Source organism: Mirounga angustirostris, unplaced genomic scaffold (genome assembly GCF_029215605.1).
Source record: "Mirounga angustirostris isolate CCGP_5_RB_7025 unplaced genomic scaffold, mMirAng1.0.hap1 SCAF_2, whole genome shotgun sequence".
Taxonomy (NCBI): Eukaryota; Metazoa; Chordata; class Mammalia; order Carnivora; family Phocidae; genus Mirounga; species Mirounga angustirostris.
In genome coordinates, this window is record NW_026991710.1 from 76784952 (window position 1) to 76804466 (window position 19515).

The 19515-nt window shown below is 35.8% G+C and overlaps 1 protein-coding gene across 9 annotated transcripts in view; it reads left to right on the forward strand.

Annotated features, from left to right (window-relative positions):
• Positions 1 to 19515, forward strand: part of PDLIM5 (PDZ and LIM domain 5) — a 202853-nt gene that overhangs the window by 158510 nt on the left and 24828 nt on the right. For all 9 annotated transcript variants that reach the window (XM_064584820.1, XM_054508801.2, XM_064584817.1 and 6 more), the window contains one exon: positions 19123 to 19297. In XM_064584820.1, coding sequence (XP_064440890.1) covers positions 19123 to 19297 — 175 coding nt within the window. The remainder of the gene's footprint in view (positions 1 to 19122; positions 19298 to 19515) is intronic.

Here is a 19515-nt window from a genome sequence, read left to right on the forward strand (position 1 = left end):
TAACCCACTTGGTTGATCCTGAAATCAGTTTAATGGACCACAGCCAGTATTCTCGTTAAAAAAAAAATGAAATAAAATGGAAGATATAAGAATATTTTAATATATTAAGTATTAACATAGTAAGAGTAGATAGGTATCATGTTATGAAAATGTGGTTTTAGTTTGTGTATGTATGTAAGTAAGTACAAACACATATTTGGGGTCAGCAGGTAAACATATATTTTGGGTCACAGTATTTCTTACTATGTTTTAGTAGTTAAGAAAAAATTTGGAAGTTGTTTATTTAAATAAGTATTTTAGACATACTTTTGTCTATTGGGATGACTAATATGGTTTTGAAATGATAGCCCCCCCCCAAAAAAAAACTGCATTGAAAAAGACCGACTAGTGTGTTCTGAATCTGTTATGGTTTTCCATTACCTCCACTGAAGTTCTGACTTTGAATCTTAGATCATTTCATTTGTGGTGTAATATAGCTTGTGTTATCCAGAAGACTTTCCTATAGTAATGCTATAGAAGTTGATAAAGAAGAACTAGGTGTATATGTTAACAGCATTATAGTTTAGATTGGATCATCTTCTTTTTCACAGGCATGGAGTTTAACATACACCACCACACATGCATATACACACTTGTCAGTAGCTGGCAAAGACCTAACTATTATCTGACACAAGATGTTGAAAAGTTCATAGACTGCATGAAAGTATTAAGAAAGCTTAGAAGGCTAAATGAATATTATCCCCAATACCTGCCACCCCAGTCTTAATCAGTGGTGGAAGAACAGTCTCAGAACTGTTTGTGTCAATTGGCCATTTAAGTTTAATAGTAAAAGACTGGTTAATGATAACAATGCATCGTAAAACCTTCAGAAGGAAAGGAGAATGTTTTGTGGACCATTGGTTCTTTGTGTGTGTGTGTGTGGCAGTTTTAAGTTACTAGTTTTTAAAATCAGTACTTTTTAATGGAAACAAATTGACCAAAAATCTGTCACAGAGTTTTGAGACCCATTAAAACAAAAGTTTAATGAGAAAAAAAAAAAAAGATACAAAAGAAGAATCCAAGCTTGAGTTTTATGTAAGTTAGCAATACTACTTTCTATTTGCCCTGTGCCTTTAATACTTTAATAATTTAGATGTAGTAGTACCTTCAGAAATGTTGACTTGATCTAGAATGATACATAAAAGGTGACATTCATGTTAGTTTTAAGAATTGGGGATTTGTACCTTTTTAAAATTATATTTTAATTCACTATATTTGTATGCTTAGTAGATTTTTTAATGCTTAAAATCGTAATATTGTATGTAATAAGTAGTTAGATAGATGTTTTATGGTATAAGTTACAAGTAAGTTCCTGTGTTTAAGTAGGCGATCTATTTGCTGTGTAATGTTTTCCCTAGATTCTCTTTCGGTTATGGATTCCAGATTGTATAAGTTTCGTTCATTTGATGCAGATATAAAATATTTCTATCTTACCAGATCTAGTCAGATGTTCTTCACAAATCCAGTCTTAAAAGTCATGAAGAGCCATTAAATGTCAGAAGCACATCAGTTTTCTAACTTGAGTTTAATTATATACAAAATGAGAATGACTAATTCATTAGAATATAATTAGTGCTTTGCTGGACCAGGCCTATTGTTCATCTAACCAGCTTTGCTGACAGGTGGTGGCTCTGAAGAATAAGAGTGCCTGCCCTATCGGGCATGAATTTCAGAAGGCCAGAGATGTTCCCTAAATGGAACATTTGAGCCTTCAGTTTTTTTATCTGTTAAGATAAGGGTCTAAAAAAGTCCCCTATTAACGTTGTTTTGTATGTATTTATATAAGTGAGTGTGTATGCATACACACAAATGATGTAACATATATTGAAGTGTGTGGTATATAGATGGTACTCAAGAAAGGTTAAGCTTTTACCTCTCTATTCCTTTTAGTGATAGCATTAAGAGCTCACACTGTTAACATCCAGCAGAATAGTTCTCATGTGACTTCTCTGCTTGAAAATGTTTTGGGCTCTCTGCTTCCCACACATTAAATGTTTGGCTTCTTTGCAGAGCTTATGTGCCCTTTATTACCTTGTGCCAACCTCCTTCTCAAACCTATTTTGTAATATAGTTCTTCATGTTCTCTGCAGTCCCATCACACTAAAGTTCAAGAGTTCATACCATTCTTTGGGCACACACCTCTGTGCTTTGTAAAGCTGCTGCTTTTATTTGAAATGCTTTTCCACCCTTCTCCCCCTGAAAATTTCTATTCACTCTTCAAGACCAGATGTTATCTCCTTTGTGAACCTTTCTTGAGCCCTCTAAATTATTGGCTATTCTTTCTCTGTGTTCCTACAAATGTTGATGATGGCTTTATTATAGCATTCATCGTATTCATTGTCATTATTTACCTATGTGTCTTTTACCGCTGTTTTTAGATCCTCTTAAGGACAGGGACCAAGTCTTATTAATCTTTGTTTTACACTACCTAAACAATACCTGGCACAGTTTATAGTCCTTCAGTCAGTAACAGTGGTTGAGTAAATGAGTGGGTGGATAGGTCAGTTTGTTATATTTTGGACATCTTCATATGATTTGAGGAATTCACAAGACATTGTTCGTTCCTCCTACCAGACTTGAAATTCCCACAACAGTCATTAAACAAATGTGGATGTGCTGTCTGCCAAAGGCTGCCATTAAAAACTACACATATTGTGGGCGCCTGGGTGGCTCAGTCGTTAAGCGTCTGCCTTCGGCTCAGGTCATGGTCCCAGGGTCCTGGGATCGAGCCCCGCATCAGGCTCCCTGCTTGGCAGGAAGCCTGCTTCTCCGTCTCCCACTCCCCCTGCTTGTGTTCCCTCTCTTGCTGTGTCTCTCTCTGTCAGATCAATAAATAAAATCTTTAAAAAAAAAATAAAAAACTACACATATTGCTTAGGGAGCAGAGGACTCCACTCTCCTTGAAGCATTAAACTTCCCTAAGACTTAAAAGTTGTGAACATCAGCAGTACTATGACTAGTACCATATTATTTATTTCCAGTAATTAAAAAAATAGTAATAGATATGAAGGCCAGTGGTAGGAATTTTTTTCTTAAAAAATATGGGAATATATGGCCTATAAGGAACCAAGCAGTAGAATGCAGAGGAAATACTAGGGAGAGCCACTCATTTTGTCAATGTGGACAAATTAACATGGATGCAAATTAAAGCACCAGTAAATAACAGAAATCAGCAAAAAGAGGTGCAAAGAGTTAAGTTGGATTACAAGGGCCAGGTCAGAAGACAGGGAGGTCTGCATCAACGGAAAGAAAGAGACCAATAAAGTCCCAATGATACAATCTTGAGATAGAATATTTGTTTATACTAGAGTTTATAGTGGAGTCATACTTTATGCAGGAATAAAGTGTTAATATTTGTGCCTACAGTCAAATCATATGTAGCCAGTGCCCCGTGAATATTTTTAGGAAGAGGCCAAGTTGGAGAGGGAACAACAGATACAAATGCTCTCGGAGAACTTGGCTTCTTGGAAGAGGAGCAAGTTGTTCAGTATGTTGAGGACTATATAGTGGCCAGAGAGAAAGTTGGATAGGTTAATGGGGGCCTGGTCAGAAGAGGACTTTGAAAGTAAGAGTGGATTGAAACAGAAAGGAAGCCCTTAACAAATCTGTAAACTGGAAAGTGACAATCAGGTTTGGATTATTAAAAGATCATTATAGTGTTAATGTTTTTAAAATATTATGACCTCAGTGTAGAGATTAAGATTGGAGTACTGGAGACTGAATTAAGAGGTGACTGAGGAAATCCACGATAGTGACGGTGGTAATTGCCCTGGGCAATGGCCATGGGAATGGAGAGAATTCTAAGGACAAGAGAATGCAGCTTCACACTTCAACATGACTGGGAGGCAAGTTCTAACATTGCTCTTCCAGGGAGCTTTACTCCCTAGAGAGCATTTATTTATCCTCTACTAAAACACTGGGAGGGATTGTATTTGGCTTGGAGAAACTATACTTGGTTTTAAGTAGGTCAGATTATGGAACAGAAAATTGGTTGAATATGTCTAGGTTTTTTTTTTTTAAGATTTTATATATCCATTTGAGAGAGAGAGAGCACAAGTGGCGGGGAGAGGCAGAGGGAGAGGAAGAAGCAGACTCCCCAAGGAGCTGGGAGCCCGACGTGGAGCTCGATCCCAGGACCTCGAGATCATGACCTGAGCCAAAGGCAGGCGCTTAACCAACTGAGCCACCCAAGCGCCCTGTCTAGGTTTTTTTTTAATGTAATACGTCTAGTTACAAAATATAAATGAGTGGGTTGCATCTTGTATTATATTTGAGAAATAAGTTAAAGTTTACTTTTATAACATAACATACTTTTATAGTCTATTTGTGCAGCATCTCCATAAGCAATATGTTAATTTCGCCTAAATCATCATTTTCTAAATGTTGACTTTTTCCCAATTTTTTATAGTTGGAATTTTGAGATTGGTGGCTTTGGCATCGCATTCCTTGCCTTCGCCGGAAGGATTTGTGTTACATGCTGTCATGGAAATAAGCATTGTGAGGTGGAAAAGGGGTTTCTTACAAGACAAAAGAAGAAAAATTCTATAGAGCCCTAACAGCCAAAAATTAAAAATTAAATTACTCATGTTGTATATGTATGTATATATACATATGTGTGTATACCCACACACACATATATATAATTCAGAAAGCTTTAAGTTGATAGATATGCTTAAAATTTTTTTTCATTAATTAGAGGATTTTTCTCCTCCCCATTTTCAAAATAGGTACCTTTTAAGAGCATTTGTGATGATACTTAATTGCATTAACATTATGTTAAATATTTAATAAATAACATAATTTCTTACTCAGAAAATCATTTAGGTATGTAATATTAGCTAATATTGTAATCACTGTTTTCTGTAGAAAACTGTGACTATTTCATAAATCCATTGAAAATAAAAAGCTCTGTTGTGTTTTCTTTTACAGTAGTTAGTATTGTCTAGATGTGCTGAAATTTTTCCTTTTGCCATTTTCATTAGCATCTTTTACAGCTTGTTAGAATAATGCTACCTCAGTGCTGTCATTTATTATATGTACACACAACTCCCTGTTTATTTTTATGTCCCCTGATGTTGGCAAAAAATTATTGGATTTCTTTTTTTACCTTTATTGTTAAATGTATCCATGGAGACGGACATTCTGTTGATGAAAGAAAAGGTGTTTAATTGATGGTAACATACTCAATACACTAGCAGTATTTTATTTAATATTTGTAATATTTTGTAATACTTGATACTCCTATTGAACAAATGTATCAGATTATATGTGATACGTGTGTGTGTGTGTATACACATATATATTCTTTTATTTCTTTTTTCTTTTTGAAACAGTTTTTAATATATATAGTAGAGGCAAGGGCTCTTAATTTACAATGAGATTTATAAAAATTGCTGATTCTTCTTAAAAATATGAATTATGTTTTGAAGAACACAGTGTAAGTAAGCTGTAAATAGGAAAGTTAGGATCATTTGAAAGTCTTTTAGGGACATAGTAAATTTCTTTTGGTCAAATGAAAAAGGGAAAAAGTCACAACCTTTTCAAAATGAATATTTAGTTTTAATTTTGGCTTCTGTTGCATCTGGTCTTGGGGAATACTCACCGTCCCCATTTGGGCATTGAGAACTCAGGAATATAATGGGTAGTCTTGTAGGAAGCAGAAAATCCTTGCTTAATCGTAAAATTGTGGGTATCATTGATTAATAATAATTATTATTTTTATAATATTTTAAGTTTTTAAATATATTTTTATTCAGTGTACAGTAAGACAATGTCATTAAAATTTTAAATGGGCATCATTTTCCCAGTGAGGCAACAGAGCCTGAGAGAAGCCAAAGTTCTTCAGAACTAAGTTGAATCCATTATTTTGACTAAGTAGTGCATTTTCTTGTGTCACAAGATAATATCAATTACTATATTTAAGGAGGACTAAATCCTCCCTGAAGAAAGGAGTCTTGCTTTGCATAGGGAGGATAAACCAGGTGACTAGCAGCTACTAAGGTCTGCTTTAAGTAACATTTTCTTTGCATCTGAACTCCATTTTTAAAATTTAACTAAGATTCTAGTTAACATGACCCTTACTGTACCCTGCCTCTGCTGTGTGCTGCATTTTAGCAATAAAGAAAAGCTTATTTATTCATAATGGACAGAGCTTTGGAGAGGTCTGATGTATTCTTTTTTTTTTTCCCCAAGGAAGACTCAGATGTATTTATGAGATCTGATTAGATCAAAGATTGAATGATGTGCATCTCAGTTATAAGTGGATATAAATTCTATCTTTTATTTGAAGTCTAAAGAAGATAGGGGTGAGAAAGGAAATTACAGTTTCTACAACCATCCCAAATTTCATTGTAGGCTTTACGTTACAGTAATAAATCGAGATAACTAGATTTGGTTAGCTAAGATGGATAGATTTATTGGTTCCATTTTTACATTTTTATATGAATAAGCAAACTGCTACCAGTTGCATATGTTTCATCTCTTCTAATAATGTTTTACTACCATCTGCTCCCCTGCATTTTGACATCATTAAACTAAACAGCCCACTTGCCGTAAAGGCCGGACTGGAGCTGTCCATTGTCAAAACTGTGGTGTGAAGCATGTACCTATGCTTTGTCTTTTGGCTTATAACAAATAGATTTTGGCTTAGAATCATGATTCCCAGGAAAAAATAAAAGCAAGAACCATTAGTTATCTTCTTTTTTTTTTTTCCCCTAAACTGGTATTTGTTTCTGTGTTGGAAGCTTTCCAGTGCTGATGCAAGAGCACAGTTGTGAAAGCTCTTCTTTCTCCCCATTTTTGTTTCATCCTAAGATTAAAATATTAAATCTATTCTAAGGGAAGATACCTGGACTTATTCATATGTGATTTTCATAAAGAATTATTATTTCTTATTAATAGATGCATATGGTTTAAACCAGGGGTTGGCAGACTATGGCCCTTGGTCACATATGGCCCACCACCTGTTTTTGTAAATAAAGTTTTATTGGAGCACTGCTATGCTCCTTTATTTACATTTGTTGCATGATGTCTGTGGCTCCATTCATACTGCAATGGCAAAGTTGAGTAGTTGCAACATAAACTATATGTCCCACAAAACCTAAAATATTTACTCTCTGGCCATTTATGGAAAAAAATTGCCAAACCTAGGTTTAAATCATAGAAATAAGAAAAATTATGCTTGATAAATCTGTATAGTAGATGCAAACGTTCCTTGGTGTCTCGAGCACCCTTGATAACACTAATCTGAAGGCACTCTGTTGCCTGTTTGTTTGTGAACATCACCTGTGAGAAGATAAACTCTTTGGGGCAGGTATCTTATTCTTGGGGGTATCTTTCATCCAAGAGTTCTAGATCTAAATTTTGTGTGCGCTTTCTAAGTAGTTATTGAATGAGTTGATACTTTATTTTTTTAACCACATAAGATCTTTTTTTTTTTTTTAAAGATTTTATTTATTTATTTGACAGAGAGACAGCTAGAGAGGGAACACAAGCAAGGAGAGTGGGAGAGAGAGAAGCAGGCTTCCCACTGAGCAGGGAGCCCAATGCGGGGCTTGATCCGAGGATCCTGGGATCATGACCTGAGCCAAAGGCAGACGCTTAACGACTGAGCCACCCAGGCACCCCTTAACCACATAAGATCTTATGTTAGAGTGTAATAATAATTGACATCTGTGAAGCATTTCTTACACATTCAAGGAAATGTATGTAAACATTTTACTTATGCCACCTCATTTAAGCCTACCACATTTTGAGGTAGTTGCTGTTTTACAGGTGAGGAAACATAAACATTTCTGCGTTCATGGAGCTAGAAATTAGCAGAACGAGGAGCCCAAGTGTTATCTTAACATTATCATTATGCTAGATGTATTGCTTCCTCCGGCATAAAGTAGCTGAGCGTTGTTCTCTGCTTTTAAAAGATGTGAAATTCAAACATAACTTTGGATAATGATAATAAAGTGTCATTTATTTCAGAGATCTAATGGCTTTAATTGAGAGAACTATCTTAGAGAATTAGTGGTAGTAGTAAGAGAAATGTAAGGAGTATCCCAAGTTTTCAGTTTTCCCGTAACATGTATTCGTCATGAGAGACATTGTTGATATTATTTGACATGGGGAATGCTCCTTAAATTTTATTCCTCTTTCTGCTTCAGGGTTTTGGTTTTTTTTCCTACATTAAAAGAATTCTATTTTTATGAGCAACTCAAACCTGAGGTATCTTTTCTCCTTTATTTCTGAGACTAGACTGCTTTCTCATTAATATAAATAGATGAAAATTGGTGGGAAGATGGTAAAAGCCCATTTGGGTTTCATGTTACTTTGGAGATAAGATATGTCAAAATCTAGGTATATTGTGAGTATAACTAATTTTAATATATGTTCTTTGCAGTTTTCTCATCCAAATATGAGCAAGATTTTACAAATTTAATATTTTAAATAAATTCTTAGCTTAGATTCTGTATGAGTTCACCAGTGATCCTTCTTAGTATTCTTGAGGTTGTGAATGATGCCTTGGATTTTTTTTTTTTTTTTAATAATTTATCTGAATTTTTATTTTTTGTTTCTTTTTCTTTATTACTCCTTCTCCTCTTTCCCTCCCTTCCCCCTGCCTTTTCTTAAACATGAAACACATTGACCACCCACAGTTAGAGCAGGATTTGTCTCCCCATTGTAAAATTAGAAATTGTAACAGTGCTATTGAGATTAGTTAGAAAATTCTATATATAACTGATAAATAAAGTGTTGATTTCTTTTTTTTTTTTAAGATTTTATTTATTTATTTGAGAGAGAGAGAATGAGAGAGAGCACATAAGAGGGGGGAGGGTCAGAGGGAGAAGCAGACTCCCTGCCGAGCAGGGAGCCTGATGTGGGACTCGATCCAGGGACTCCAGGATCATGACCTGAGCCGAAGGCAGTCGCTTAACCAACTGAGCCACCCAGGCGCCCAAAGTGTTGATTTCTAATTGAATCATGGCAAAGCCAGATATTTTAAGATCTCATATCTTTATCTGCAGGGTACACACTGGGTTTCTTTTGCTTGTAACTCTAATCAAACGGAAGTTTTCTGTGTAAGGTCAGCTAGTTGGGAGAAAAAGGCAAGTGCATATATCCCAAATTTTAATGACATGTGATGCAACAGATTAAGAAAGAAGAGAACTGAACCTAATCCAAGTCCCCATGCTCACTTTAATTAAGACAGTCTAGATCCAGTTTAATCTGGGTTTTTAGAGTTGAAAGGCTGGCTGCTAATGGAAGAAACTAACCTCCTGAAGTTGCAGAAATATTTGATACTTAGCCTTGGGCGCACCTGTTCCAATTCTTTATGGCATACATACCAGCATTCTCCACTGCTTAGAGAACTGATAATAGTTTAATCTGTCCATTTTGCTTTTAATCATTGAATAAAAAAATCCTTGATTCCATTTAATAAAATTTGCACAAACCTCTCTAGAATGTACTTTCCTCTGATCCTAGATCTTGGCTTAACTTTAAACCTTTCCTATTTGTACTGGATATGATTTCATGCCTGGATAATGAAGAGTAGACTGTTGCTTATGCTTTCAACATAAGGAGCTTGACAGACAAAATGCGCAGATTCTGTGCTTCTCTTGGCCACCATCTGTTTGAGATGGTTGGCGGAGGGGCAGAGAAGAAAGCACTTGCTGTACATGATAATATGCGAGTGTGTTGCCATCATTGCTACCCGATTTAGTATGTGTAAAATTTCTACCATACCTTTGTGAACAAATTCTCTGAGATGTTGAATTACAGTCCTTTATCTTCCCAGGAGTGCCAGAATGTCACTTTGATGTAGACCAGTTATTTATATGAGTACAACATTAGCTTCAGTGTTTATAACTGGAATACCCCTTGCATTTGAGCCAGTTGTTTTTCACACCATAAAACCTCACATATGACTTCTGTCTTGTTGAGTCTGTAAACATTTGTCTTTTTCCTTTTGGGGAGGGAGCATTAGGATTCTTGATATCAGCCTTATTTCTGACTTAGTAAGAATGAAATATTATGGGATTTAGAAAAATATTTTATGGTTATACCTAGATTTATTGGCATAACTTTCTCTGCTGCTTTATCTTAATTCAAATGTAGTAGTTGAAGTATGCCACAATGATGTAGAGTTTGTACAACAAAAAATGAATTTAACATTCAGATGCTCAAGCCTATTTGTCATTAGCAAAAGTACTCTATAATTTCATTTTCCCTCCTGAAGCAGTTATGTGCATCTTCTTAAATGTATATCTCTTTCTCAAAACATCAAGAATCTAGCCTTTTATCCATATGTTTTATTTCAAGAACTTTACAGCCATTAATTATAATGGCTGAAAAGTATGGGCAGCTAGGGTTAGGAAAAGAAAGTTAGATCTCTGTAGGAAACTCATCTTTTAAAGAATACATGAAGGGCTTAAAAGTGATAATCTAAGCTGTTAGGCATACCAGGGCAAATAAAAAACAGTGCTTTCATACATTATTCCTAAATTTATCCTGGCAGGCTCATTAAGGAAATTAAAATAGCAGAAATTAATCATCTCAGTTATCACTATCGTCTCCTTCTAAACTGATCCAGAAATGAGAACTTCCAGGTTTTAGACCACATTTGAGGAGATCTGCCTTCATATTTTCCTAGGTCATTGCAGTGATTTGCAAAGAGTTTGACACCCTGGGCAAATGATAAATATTTGATGAATGAATGCATAGGGACATAGGCTTTGGAGTCAGACAGAAATGGTTTTGAATCCCAAATTCTCCCCTCTCTTCCTTTGGCTTACATCATGCACTCTCCTGGTTTTTCTTCTACCTCTCTCTGTGTTCCCAAAGTATTTATATTATTTGCCTTACCCTTAGGAGCTCTTCTGTTTTCATTCTCACTTTCCCTGAACAATCTCATTAACTCCCACAGCCTCAAATGTCATCAATATGCTAATGACTCTTGAATCAATTCTTCTAGCTCAGATCTTTTTCCTGAGTTCATATATTCAATAGACTATTGGTACTTAGATGAACCACAAGCACCTCCAACTAAAAAAAAAATGGGGGCAAAAAAGCTATGATCTCCGTGAGGACAAGGATTATTCACGTTTTGCCCCCTGCTGTGTACCCATACATAAGACAGTGCCTGTCACGTTGTTAGGCTCTCAGTGTATACTTGACTGAATGAAGATCTATAATTACTCATTATCTTTCCATCATTCTGGCACTTATCCCACTATAACATAATTGACTGTTTACTGGTCTGTAACTTTCTTTAAACTTCATGAGAGCAGAAATTATGTCTCTCTTTTTCAGGGTGGTAACGACTAGAAAATTATTTGGTACATAATATGTTTCAAAGAACATTTGCCTCATTTTATAGCTCTACATGTCCTTGGTCAAGTCACTTATCCTTTCTGAGCTTTATAATCTTGATCTATTAAATAGTAATATTAATGCCTTATAGTGTTATAAAGATGAAACAATTCAGTTTAGTATGTGTAAAATATTTAAGTTTTTACTATAGAAAAAAGTTCAAATACACACACATATATAACTAGAGACTTGGTTTCTTCTACATGTATATTGAAAAGGGTGGGGAGATGAAAGGGATTATAAACTAAAGCAATTTTAGAGGCATATAACCAAATATAACAAGTGGACCTTATTTGGATCCTCATTAATACTGGGTTGGGATGTATGTAGTAGGCAGAATAATGCCCACCCACCAAAGATGGTCATGCCTTATACCCAGAACTCAATGAATATGTTATATTACATGTCACAGGGGTGAGCTAAGGATGAAGATGGGATTACGAATGCTATCAACTGACCTTAAAATGGGGATATTATCCTGCATTATCCTGGGGAGCCCAGCATAATCACAAGGATCTTTAGATTTAGAAGAGGGAAGCAGAAGAGAGCGGGGAATAAAGTAATGCAGTATGAGAGCTTGGTGCTGGCTTTGAGGTGGCAGAAGAGGGCCATGAACCATAGAATTTGGGTAGCCTCTAGAAGCTGGAAAAGGCAAGGAAGTGAATTTCCCCTAGAGCCTCCAGAAAGAAACAGCCCTGCCAACACCTTGATTTTGGCTCAGTAATATCTGTGTAGGAGAACTATAAAGCAATACGCTTGTGTTGTGGTTAAGCCAATAAACAACAATAGAATACTAATACAGGGGTTAGTCAGGAAAAATTGAAAATTGGTTATTTGATGTTAAGGAAAATTTTGTTTTATTTTAGATGTGATAATGGAATCATGGTTAGGTTTGTAAAAAGTGTTCTTTTAGAGATGATATTGAAATATTAAGGATTAAGTAATAGATCTTGAATTTTCTTCAAAATAGTTCAGAAATGGCAGGGGAGTGAATGGCATATAAATGAAACATATCAGTTATAAACTGATAAATTGTTAAAGCTTGATTCTTTTTCTTTATTAAATTTTACTGATTTTTAAAATAATTGTTTCCTTAGCATCCTCTACAGATGATTAATGCTAATGGTTTTTTGTTTTTTTGTTTTTAAATTTCAGAGTCACTGTGAGCTCGTGGGGTAAAACATATTTGAAGTATTTTAGTCCATGGTTATTATCCTTATTAATGCTCAGTCTCATCTGCTTCTTCGAAGTCCATTTGATACAACTCTAGTAGTCTTTGATAGCTTCCTTCCTTTTCTAATATGACAAGATATTCTAGACTTCCCCTGTTTATTTTCTGTCCCAATCCTAGAATTAGCAGTTTCTTTAAGGAGTCTGGTTCCTTTTAATGGGAAGATGATAATTTGGTACTGGAGTTATTCATTCTCTAAATAAGAATTTATTAAGCAATATGCCAGGGTCTGTTCTAGGTGCTGGAGATATTTCAATGAACAAAATAGACAGTGTCCCTGGCCTCAAGGTGTGGGGAGATAGAGAATTAAAAAAAACAATAAAAAGAATATAAAATTTGTTAGATGGGGATGAGTACTGTGGAGAAAGATAAACCAGTTAAGGAGTATAGGGAATGCTGGTTTGTGGTAGGGGGTTGCTATTTCATATAGGATGTTGAAGAAAAAACACATTAATAAAATTGGTTATTTTTAAATTGAGCAGAGAACGTGAAGGAAATGAGGGAGCAAGCCACGCAAATAGTCAGGGGAAATATTACCAGGAGGAGGGAAGAGAAAGTACAGAGGTGCTGAATCAGAAGCATACTGGCCATTTAGAGAAGCAGTAAGGAATCTAGTGTGCCTTGCATATAATGGGCAAAGGGAGAGTGGCAGATCAGGTCAGAGAGGTAGCAGGAATCAGATTCTATAGGACCATTGGTTACAAGAGAGCTGTTGGTGGGTTTTGAGCATAGGTCTGACTTAGGTTTTTCTGGCCTCTGTATTGTTGGCAAGGGTAGAAGCAAAATCTCTAGGCAGTCACTGCAGTAAGTCAAGCAAGAGATGTTGGTGGCTTGGACCAAGGATGGATGTACTCTGGAGGTGGTAAGAAATCATCAGGTTACGTATTTCTCATATTGTTGTGAGCAGTTCATCTTCTAACACTAAACTTGCTCTTTTACTGAATGATTTGTTCAGCAATTCAAAAGCACTATATCTTAACCTACCTTAGAAGATAAATAGCTAGCTCCATCTATTGTTACTTTAGTTTGTCTTTTGGGATATTATCCCCCCCCCAGCCCCAATTGATGTATGTTAAGTTTCCAAGTAAGGTTTGACCTAATGTAGTGATTTTTTCACCTATTACGTATCAGTAATAAGAATATTTTATTGGTAGTTGAATAATTTGACTTGAACCCAAAGAATTAACTGATGAATTTCATGTCTATTCAAGTACAGTCTGGCCAGGTGTTTAATGTATACATTATAATCTTCACTACTATTTTTTTTTTTAATGTACTGGGTTAGAGTTAACAGCCTTTTCTGAGCAGGGATAGAAAGCAAAAATATCAAATAACCCACTTTATTCTTAATACAGTTAGAAAACATCTGATTTCAGAGAATTCACACATTGTGCTACCAGGCGTTCTATTGGTCTTAATCTCTGTTTTCTCTCCAAAAACTATTTATATAAAAAAGTGCCCTTTAGTGAGCTGAGGTATTTTTGAAGCATACAGTAAATAATTAGATAATTTTGAATTCCTTATACTATTTTATAATATTACATAGTACATAATTACTGTATATACTATATAGTAATATATACTATTACATATATCACATATATTATTATAATTATATAAAATTGACTAAAACTTGTGTTAACTAATCTCCTGAATAGTGGAAACCTGAATCACCTGCTTGGGAAATAATGCAGTTAAGATCTTTCTAGCATGAAGAATTTTCACTTTATCTTTCCAAATGATATTTCACAAAGATTTTCCTAACAACAGGAGGTAGGTGTCCTACCTAAATTAATGCATATGGCTCAACTTTTTAAAATTCTTTTTCCAATTTATAGTTTGTAGTCCAAAAGGGATGACTTTATTTCTTTGTTGTAAGTTAAATTTCATGTTTAGTAAGTCAGGGATCTGTTTGCTTTTTAAAATTGTATTGTTTTTTAGGATTCTCCAATATATCACTATGACAATTATTTGAAAAACTAGCAACTCAGCATATTGTGGCTTGATTAATTTGATAACTTTCCATATTATATACTGAGAAAGTATTCTAGTATGCTGCTAGGTTTTTATACTAATTCATGTTTATTTAATAATAGTCTTTGTAATCTTCAGTTTGACTGTCGTAATGCTGAAAAACAAAAATATGAAATGGGTATGAATATATGTCATTCTAAACCTTTAGATGACTCACAAATAACCATTCCAAAGTTAATAAGATATTCTCACCAACACTATTGGTTTAGAGAGTAGCTAATGGCTTTAAATTTCTAGATGCATTTTATGGTGCCGTATTTTATACAAAAGAATAAAAATTAATTTTCCAACATGGTCCCTGTGGGGTAGAGATTAGCCACAAAAGATGCCAGATTTAATGGAAGCTGCTCAAGATTAAGTTAAAAAGGAAAACTTGAGTCAAGAACTAACTTCTTCCTAATGTTCTCATTGTGACACTACTGATTCATTCATTATTCAGTTTGAGTAAGTCACTTACATTTTTTGTGACTTAGATTCATAGATTATGAAATGGGGCTAATTTAATGGTCCTATTTAATAGCTCTATTAGAACTTAAAAGAAATAATTGTTTTTATTAGAAATAAGTAGATTGTCATCTTTAAACTATTATCTCTAAAGAGATGTATATTTTTTCTACATAAAAGTGGTTTTTATTACAGGTTCAATAAATGTGAGGTATTTCGGTCTCTGTACCACCCATGGAAGATTGTTTTTTTCTGCATAGTAGTGCAGTTCTCTACAGAATTATTAAGGAAACGGGGCTCATTTTGTGGTGCCTTCCCTGTAGCAAGACCTCACCTTCTTACATCTCCCTCTCTCCATTAAGCCAAGTGAGCAGACGCCAGGGGCTTGGAACTTGATGATGCAAAAGTTGCCCATTCCTAGGCTAAAGTGGTGACAAATTCAGTCTGAAGAAATGAAACATCACTTTATTCATACAGGAAATAACTATGCCTTGGAAATGTTCAGGGCTTGGTAATTAATAGGGCTTGTGTAGCTTTGTGTGCGGGCCAATGTACTAGCAACACAGCAACAAAACAGAGGTGTGGGAATTTCTGTCTTATCCAGAGCAGTTAAAATGGGGCAGTAACAGAAAGCAAGACTTCTTTTTCCAAGCAAGGAACAGCAGTGAGCTTAGAGCTTTAGTATATGTGTTTAAGACACAGTCACATGTTTCATGTTTAAGAATGGCTTATCATGTTAAATAAGTTAGTTCCCCATGTACCTTCTCCTCAAAGCATGGACCAGATGGATTATGTCCCATTTTACAATGACTGATGGAGAATTACTACACTCTTTTATTGCTAAAAATGTCTCAGTGACTCAGTACTTTAGGGCTTATGCATAGATAATGTGATAAAATAAAGGCATATGGTAGATGAAAGGGTTTCATCTTTGAGACTCTCTTTGAGGTCTGATCTTCAGATTTTTCAATTGGTAACTTTCCCACTGTTTGAAATCCTGAACCTAATCCACATTTTAAAAATATCTATCTCAATATTGTTCTCTAAAAAGGCAAAATGAAAGTGATTTGGAACCTTCCCGTTTTTCAGTTGCTTGATTAAATACTAATTTTTTGCCTTCTATTTGTGAGGCAGTTTTCTGATAGTGGGTAGAAAGAATTATATAGTTTCTCCTTCTTTAAGAGTTTATCATTGACTTAGGAAGGAAAAGATGTTACAAGATATTGATAAATTATACAGGCAGGGGTGTTGCAAATGTTAAGAGGAAGAGAACACTTCTAGCTTGTATCGTCAGGGAATATGGGGCAGCAGGGTTGGGGGGAGCTCAGGAAATGGAACTTGCACGAGCCTTGTAGAATGAGAAAACTATGAGTAGCACTGGAGAAGGAGACATTTCACTGGCTGATGGTCATAGAAGCAGGGTCTGGCCTGGCATGTTCAAGGGACAGTGAGTAAACTATAGCATAGTGCCTAAGAACACAGACTCTGGAGCCGGACTGCCAGGATTCTGGATTGCCCTTTATTTGTCTCACGGCCTTGGGCCAGTTTCTTAACCATTCTTTGCCTCAGATAGAATTAAAAAAAATGATGCTAATCTTGCCTGAATCATAGAGCTGTTATAAGGATTTGACAAGAGTGCCTTCAAATAGTGATGGCTCAAGTTAAATATTAAATAAGTATAATAGAATATGATGATGACCGGGATGTGAATGAGCATAAAAGACAAGGCCGTAAAGAAGATTGGAGTGAGCTCCTTGAGGGACTGAACTCTCAAGACTGAATAAACAAGAAACCGTGATTAAAGTAGTATATTTGAAAAAAAAAATAGTCTAGCAGAATAGGTTGAAAAGAGATTGGTAGCACAGAGACTGGTTAGGAGACTTGTGATTGTCTAGACTTGAGGGGTTTAAGACTGGGACTCACATGATAGCCCATGGGTTTGGATTAAAAAGAGGGACAGACCTTGGGAACATTTACAGTGGAACAGTTGTTAGGGTCCGGGGTTTGTCAGGCACATAGGAGACAGAGGGTTGTGCCTGAGTTAAGTGGGAGAATTCAAACATACAGGAAGGACTTCTTAGGAAGAGCTGGGAATGTGTGCAAAAAGATGAAATCCATTTTGCATGTCTTGAATTTAAAGACAAGAACAGAATTTGGCATTGAAAATGCATATCTGTGGCTCTTAGGGAAGTTGGGTTGGGATATATAAATGGAAGACCCACAGAGGAGCAAGCTGTGTTATGCAAGTAAATGAGGTGACAAGGAAGAGAGGGTATAGAGTGATTTTCTCTCCCATTTCTGTAAGATAAAGTGTGAATATAAGGGAATGAAAACATGTTCCTAGCCCACTGAGTCACTTGAAACAAGGGCAATAGTAAAGCTCGCTGGTCTGTAAAGTGCCATTTCACAGCTCAAGTGCCAGACCGAGCACTGTAGATGTGCTAAGTGTTAATAAATGCTGGGTTCCTGGATCTGTAATTGCACATCATTGCAAACAGGCTTTATTCTGGTAAGGGGAGTTATCCTTTCAGTTGTCCTAATTAATCTTCTCCAATTCTAACCACACCTATAATATGAAGCCTGTCAATACACACACGTAGTTAGTTATTATTATTGTTTATTATAAACAAAAGTTGTTCCTTTTAAACCTCTTTTTAACATATGCCTTTTCTTTTCTACTACATTGTAGTTGCCTGTTGGTAAGGAGCAGGCCTCCTGTTGGTTTCAGTCCTTCACAGATTTTGCATTCACTCATTTATGTATTGATTCCAGTTCATTAATTTATTCATTTGTTCATTCCAGACACTGTATTAGTTGCTAAGGTGAAGAATAAGGCATAGTTCCTGCCCTCAAGGAGCTTAACTGTTTAGTTGGGGGAGAAAAGACACAGATATATGAAGCAGAAACAGTAATAAAGTCATTCACAGAAAATTATGGGAACGTGGGAGAGAACACTCACTCTGGATTATGGAGCATGGGCAGTGGGGAGAGGTACTTCAGGGAAAACTTTTGGAGCAGTTGACTTCTGGTCTGAATCTTACTAAGTACATAGAAAGAAGGGGAGAGAATGACAGTAAAGACAACCGGTGCCTAGAGAGAGTCACAAGAAAATGTGAGGCATTTGGTATTGCTGCAGCATGAAGACAGAGGCAGAGAGTGATGAGAGCTGCTGTGGGGCAGACAGAGAGCCCGGGAGGGACCTGGATGCAGTGCTTAGAAAAGCATGGAATACTTTCAGTGGTCAGAGAAGAGGGAGATCCTTGAAGTGGCTTCTGCAGAGTTGTGATCTGATAAGATTTTAGTCCTAGGTGGCAGTTGGGAGGATACATTTAAGAAGGATAAGACATTTTGGCGACTAGCAAGGTGGGAGACAGTTAGGACCTAAACCAGGACAGTATTGTAGAATGGAGATGAGTGGGCAAAATCAAGAAGTATTTGTGATATAAAATCAGCAGGACCCATTATAACCACAGGTGAGGGAGGGAAGGTCCTAGGATGGTTCTTATGTAGCTACCTTATATGATTGGGTGACCGATTTCACAGTCTACTTAGAGAATAGAGGAAGAGAGATAATACAGTGAGTTCATTTTTATTTTTATTATCTTCAACACATTGAGATTTTTAATACACCTCTGATGTATTTGGAGTTACATCTATTGATGGTTAGCAGAGATGTCTAGATGATTAGAACTACCTTGCTGTCAATATTCACCTTAACTGTATCTCCTCTTGGAAGCAGAGGCGACTCTTCTTTTCCTACAACACCCTATGCATTCATAACTGTTTGAATGCATTCATCTGTCATAACTCTTTCACTGTGCTGTAATCCTTGATTTTCTTTTCTGTTTATTTCTGTAGTCACAGTCCACTGTTTGATATATAACCTCTCCGTAAATGTGAGTGAGTAAACGAATCAATAGATTATTTTAAAAAGTAATATTCTGATTTGATTATTAGAAAAAGTTTATATTTGGCTTATTCTCAAGCTGATTCTTCTGTGTCTTAACTCCTAGCGCTTTCCACTGGAAGAATCTCAAACAGTGCAACTTCGTCAGGAGCAGCGGCACCAGCCAACTCAGCCAGGGGACAGCCCCAGCCAGGTGACCAGGACACTTTAGTGCAAAGAGCTGAGCACATTCCAGCAGGGAAAAGAACTCCAATGTGTGCCCACTGTAACCAGGTCATCAGGTTGGTTATTCGTTTTTGAAATTTTCTTGAAATACTTAGTACCAGTGTTGATTTTTTTTTTTTACATATATTCTGAAAGATTTGAAATTTTATTAGTGAAAATATTCTTGCTATTCTTCTGTGTAATAGTTATTGAAGTAGATAAATTTGAATATATATACTTATTAGAATCTATTATAATGAAAAGTAATTCTGGACTCTGTGGAAATAAAACTAAA